Source organism: Lathamus discolor, chromosome 1, assembly GCF_037157495.1.
Source record: "Lathamus discolor isolate bLatDis1 chromosome 1, bLatDis1.hap1, whole genome shotgun sequence".
NCBI classification, from domain to species: domain Eukaryota; kingdom Metazoa; phylum Chordata; class Aves; order Psittaciformes; family Psittacidae; genus Lathamus; species Lathamus discolor.
The window spans coordinates 154918947-154924864 of record NC_088884.1 but is presented as its reverse complement, the minus strand read 5'-3'; the positions used below and the strand labels follow the sequence as shown (position 1 = coordinate 154924864).

General features: G+C 55.0%; 1 protein-coding gene across 1 annotated transcript; it reads left to right on the top strand.

Annotated features, from left to right (window-relative positions):
* The first annotated feature begins 2244 nt into the window (after positions 1-2244).
* LOC136007424 (homeobox protein HMX1-like) lies at positions 2245-4786 on the top strand. The gene is made up of 2 exons (XM_065665312.1): positions 2245-2506; positions 4133-4786. Exons 1-2 carry the CDS (start codon positions 2245-2247, stop codon positions 4708-4710), a joined length of 840 nt encoding a protein of 279 aa, XP_065521384.1. The 3' UTR covers positions 4711-4786.
* The last annotated feature ends 1132 nt before the right edge of the window (positions 4787-5918 follow it).

The window sequence follows — 5918 nt, the reverse complement described above, 5'->3', positions numbered from 1 at the left end:
TACGGAATACACGCATAACCCTTGAGCATTGCATATAGAATGTACGGAAGTAACCAGGGTCCACGTTTTTCTCTTTATTCCGGACAGCCCATATCTATTTTCTGAGTCTGCCAAGTCTGTCAGACAAACAGAGTTGATGGTTTATGGATGCTGAAGACATCCAGGTCAAACTCGTATCTCCTACCCAGCAACAAGCGCCAAGGTGCCCAGAGCATGAAAGCGATGTTTGTTTAACGCCTCTCCTGTGCAACAAGTGACGAATGCCCTTGCGCTCGGTTTGCAATTCACCGGACTACTGTAGGGCTCTTCCCAGGTAAGACTGAAAGCCAAAATATGCTGCCCTATACTCCTGCTTTTCCAGAGTCCCTTTCAGAGCTCTGTTCGCACGTTACTGGCGTCTTTGGAAGTGGCATTATTCCTTTTTCCTCGATTTATTTATTTACATATATATATTTAAATTTTATTTCTTTCTGACTCTTTTCCACCCTTTCCTAAATAGGCCTCGACCCCAGAGGTGCCCACTGCCACTCGGCAAACGAAACGACCACTCCGCAACCGAGAGCACTAGCTCCGCACCAGGCTGCGACCTGGACCCACCGGACACTCCCGATACGCAACAGCAGGTGCCCTGCTCCAGAGGGGAAGGGGAGGTGGGGTTTGACAAAATGGTGCTTCTCTAGGACTCCCGTAAAGGGGAACAGGTAGAGGTATCCCGGCAGAGGAGGCAGAGCAGGGCGGGAGGAAAAAGCTGACCTGAAAATGGACATCGGAATGACATCCGTGTACTCACCCAAACCTTTACGGGTCTCCGGCATGCACTCTGGATCCACTCGTCCCTCTACAAACCTGGCTTGCCTGGTCCCAAGGAAAAAGGCAGCGGAAAACCCTCCTGCCCCAGAGCCCTGCAGCGAGGGGGAGATTTGTGGGATTGCGGGGGTTCCCTGTGTCGAGGAGGGAGGATCCAGAAGTCTCGGGAAAAGGGGGCAGGTAGAGGGCTGCTTTTGGCTTTCCATGAAGTAGAATTACAGCAGAAATAACAATAAAAAAGGTGGGGATTCGGAGGGGTAACGCCAGAAACCTTGGGCTCGGTGCTGGAGCAGGCAGCGCAGCGCCGCTGCCTCCTGCCCGGGCTTCGTGGACGGCCCCGGCTTCGATGGGCGGGGGCTGGCTCTTTCCGAATAAACTATACAGGCATAATATACCATACATACGAAAATATATATGTATATATGCGTATATATGTATAAATATAAAGCAGAAGGTTAAATGTCACCAACCGGCCCTCGGGACGCTCTGTAGACGAGAGCCCCCCCGCCCTCCTGGACCGGACAGCCTCCCCTCCACAGGTGGGACAGCCCGCTGCCGCGGATGCTCCTGCTCACGGGGAATCAATGGACCTACCCCTCCAGGTTCAAGAGCCCCTACCCAGGGTCTCTGGGCGAGGGCAATCTCACCGCTCCGCAACCGCGGCTGCCGGGTTCTGCGAGCGGTGGAGGGCGCATCTCCCCCGTCCATCGCCGCCGCCGCGAACATGGAAGCGCTCGGCGGGGGGGGGGGGGGGGGGGATGATCATTATTATTAATTATATTAATATAACGGCGGTGTCCGCTGCTCGGATTGGCTAACTGGGCTGCGCGCTGAGCCTTCTACAGCCAATGGAAGAGCCGGGACGTGGAGCGGCCTAGCCCGCCCTTTACTCCCCCCGCAAACACTGCCGCCCCCCCCGGCTCCGGGATTTGCTCCCTAATTGACCTAAATAAGGAGCTCGTGAGTGACAGCCCCACGGCGGCGCGAGCACCCTCCGCGCCGGACACGCACACGCACCGGTCCCGCCGCGCTCCGCACATCCCCCGCGGACGCCCACCCCCCTCCTCGGCCGCGGCGCTCCGCCCATCCCAGGATTCCCCCTCTCGCGTCCAGCGTTTAACTCGCGTGACATTTTTATTTCGTTATTAGCGTTTTCGCGCAGAATCTGGCGCCTCCGATGGGTTGTCGGGCTGCTTTTTCTTTTTTTTTCCTTCCCCATTCCCTTCCCCTCCTCCCCCTCCCCCCTCCCCTCCTAGCTTGCAGGAAATGATGGCAAACCGCGATCTGAAATGATTACTCCGGAAAAAAACCCTTTTATACCAGGAGAGCATCCACGGGGCTAGGCAGAGGCGGGAGGCGGCGGCTGGGCAGCGGCGCGCCGAGGAGCCAGCCGCCGGCTGAGCCGGGACCCCCTCCCTCCCGCACTCCCCTCCGACCATGCCGGACGAAGCCACGGAAAACGCCGGCTCCACCTCTGCCCGCGTCTCGTCCTTTTTCATCGAGGACCTGCTGGGCACCGAGAGCGCGGCGGGCCGCGGGGCTCGGCGGGCGGCTGCGGGCGGTGGTCCCCGCGGGGCTCCGCGCTGCGGGCCGCGCTCCCCGCTCCGCCTCGGCGCCCCGGGCTGCCCCCTCCGTGACGCCGCCGTCGGCTGGTACCGCCGAGCGCACGCCGCTTTCCTGGGCTGCGCCAGCCCTGACAGTAAGCCGCCTTTTCCTACCCTTGATGGCCAGGCCCGGCTGGGGACGGGGAAGGGATGTCTCTGCTCCCCCGGGGTGTCCAGTCCCGTTGCCCCCCCCAGGCTGGCAGACGCAGAGTGGGACGCGTGGAGAGCCCGCAGCCCTCACCCTGGCTCTGCGGGCATATCTCCGGAAACGCTCCTTGTGCGTGCGGCACCTGGAGCCTCCGCCCCACCGCCCAAAATGTAAACAGGGGTCGTGTGCTGGCTCAAAGGGTTTCTTCTTTCTTTTTCCTCCCCTCCATCTCTTTTTCTTTCTTATTTTTTAAGAGAGGTGTCTGGTTTGTTTTATATATATATGTATGTGTATATATATATTATTTTTTTGGCTCTCCATCATGTCAAAAAGATGGGAAGCAGGAATTTGGGCAGCCAGGGGCGCCGTCGGGCTGGGCCCTGAGTTGCCCTCCTCCACCAGCGCGGCTGGGGCAGGGGCAGGCTGCGGGAACCCCGCTGGAAAGGGAGCTGGAGGAAGAGCCTGTGTTCGGGGGGCTAAATTAACATCTGAAAAAGTTTATGGGCTGCCATCGGTTGGTTATTTTTATCCTGATAGAAAAAATATTGCCCTTCCATGCGTCTCTATGATCTTGTACGAGCCTTTAGAGTTCTCACGATTGCTCAATAAGGGAAAGAGGCGTGATTTGTAATCCCGTGAGTTTGTTTTCACAGATATGGGTTTATAAATATTTTTAATTCCTCTCAAAACTACATCTAGAAACAGAAATCTATTCTAGAAACAACTGCCTTAACTTTTTGCCCCCTTTTTTTTCTGTTATGTTTTTCTCTTGTTCTAGAAAGAATAGGATTTTTTATCTCCTTTGAAATTGCAAATGGAGAGCGCAATGTCGGAAATTCCTCCGTGACATGCTGGGAGGCAATGTCCCGATATAGTAGCTGACCCGATCTTTTGGTTTATCAAGTTCAGAATAACGTGAAGGGAAAATGCTTCTTTTTAACCACTCTTTATATACACACATGCACTCCTATACTAACCACTTCTACACACAACAACATACTTCTGTGTATGTACGTGTAAGTATATGTGTGTACACATGTGCGTGAATATATTTGTGCCGTATCTGTGTGTAAATGTATACATGTGTGTATATAAATTAAGGCTCACGTGTATTCAATGTGTACATACAGATATAAATGTACATACTTCTATTTAGATAATGTTTGTATGTACACACTTCTCTGAATATATACGTGTGTGTATACATACACAGGTACACATGTATTTTGTGTAGCTAACATGTACACAGATCCGTGTGAAAATACATGCATACACTTTGCTGTGTCTACACATACACACATATCTGAGTGTGTACACAGCTGGGGGTATATACATACATGAAACACCATCTAGGCGTTTCTATATAAGTACGTAGGCTCCTGTGTCTACACAAACACTCGGGGGGTTATCCCAGGAGAAGCAGCAGCGGCAGGAGCCTTCGCCGGCGGGCCGGCCGCGGCCCCGCTCTCTCCAACCGCGCCGGTGAGCGGGGCAAGGGCCGGGCGATGCTCTCCCTCTCCCCTCGCTGCCCGGAGCAGCAGCTCCACCTCCCATCCTCTGCCTCTCTCCGCAGCCAGCGACAGGGACTCGCCTGAGCTACCCGAGGAGCCGACAGAGCGGGTGAGCAGCTGCGGACGGGCGGCGGTGCGGGGCCCGGCGGGAGGACGCCCGGGTCTGAGCGGCCGCGAAGAAGAGGAAGAGGAGCGCGGAGAGGAACCTGGAGAGCCGGAGCAACGCGCCGCTGGCCGCAAGAAGAAGACGCGCACGGTGTTCAGCCGCAGCCAGGTCTTCCAGCTGGAGTCCACCTTCGACGTTAAGCGCTACCTGAGCAGCTCGGAACGGGCCGGGCTGGCAGCCTCGCTGCATCTCACCGAGACCCAAGTGAAGATCTGGTTCCAGAACCGCCGTAACAAGTGGAAGCGGCAACTGGCCGCCGACCTGGAGGCGGCCAACCTCTCTCACGCCGCCCAAAGGATAGTGCGGGTCCCCATTTTGTACCACGAGAACTCGCCGGCGAGCGCCTTGGGCTTCCCCCTGCCCCATATGTCGCCCCCCTTGGTGGGCTTCTCTAGCGGCGTCAGCTACCCCCTGGGCACCTTCCCCGCCGCCTCCATTCCGTTCCTACGATCGCAGATGACAGGACTCGTCTGAGCGCCCACCTGTACCCATCGCCCCCTCCCCCGGCTACCAGCTCCACCCCCATTTCCCCCCGGAATTTTCATTTCCCACTCACACCTTTCTCGATTTTCTGCTTTTTGAATTTCTTTCTTTTTTCATTTTTTTTTCTTTCTTTTTTTTTTTTTTTTTTTTTTTAACGTGCAATAAACTTACTTTTGGAATAAATTCGGAGCGACTCGCAGCAGCCGGAGGGAACAGAAACGACTACGAGGACCACGCCATGAACCGGGAGCGGCTCCACGGGGCTCTCGCAGCTGCGCATCCAAAGAAAATGCAGTCCCGTGGCAGCGGTCCAGCCCTCCCCGTCGCCTCGGGCCCGGGCTGACACCGACCGGCGTTTTCCGTGGGGCCCGCAGCCCCCCAAACTCTTCCTCCCCGCTTTCCGCAGAGCTGCCGAGCCTGAGACGAATGTAGGGATCGACCGGGACCGCAGGGACGGCGAAGCTCGCCTTTCTCCCCTCTAAGCGACCTTCCTCAGGTCCTCCGCTGCCCCGGGCCAGTGCTCCTGCCGGGAGACCTTTCCTTGTCCCCGGCGCCCCGGCTGCCCTTCGTGCAGAGCGGGGACTCAGCGGATCTGCCTCCAGCAGCTTCTCCAGGGCCCTTTGTTTTAGCCACTTAATCCGTAAAGAACATCCCCCCCCTTCCATTGTTACTCTGATTTTCACCCGATCGATACCCAAGCATGTGCTGATGCCCCCTGCTTCTTCCCGCTGGAGGCTTTTTGATTTGAAACAACTTGAAGGCAAATTATTGGAATGAATTCGATGAAGCCCGAGCTGTGAGGATTTGATTTCTTTGTTTTAGTTTTCATTTCCCTTTCAAACTATCGGCTAAAATACACGGTTAAAACATATATACACGTATAATTCAACATACTGTATTTTATCAGTGGGTTTGCCACATTTCCGTCTCCTGAGGAGGCTGAAGAAAGCGCACCTCGGTTTGTGCGTCTCTTAACGATTTGTGTAATGGATTGATAGTTCGAGCTGGTAATTAAAAAGGAAGGAAAGAAAAATAATCAGGTGGGGATAGACTTGGGAGCTGTATGGCTAGTTATGCAAGCTAACCTGTAATGTGATATTATATGAAGTATTATGCATGCCACTCTATTTTTTTCCCCTTTAATAACTGTTTCGTTTCCCTCTCTCTACCCACTCTATCCCCTCTCTACCCCCTCTCTA

Bases quoted from the DNA above. Each gene is read 5' to 3' on its own strand.
- LOC136007424 (XM_065665312.1), top strand. From the start codon at position 2,245: ATGCCGGACGAAGCCACGGAAAACGCCGGCTCCACCTCTGCCCGCGTC. The intron at 2,507-4,132 runs GTAAGCCGCCTT...CTCTCTCCGCAG, and splicing joins GGGCTGCGCCAGCCCTGACA to CCAGCGACAGGGACTCGCCT.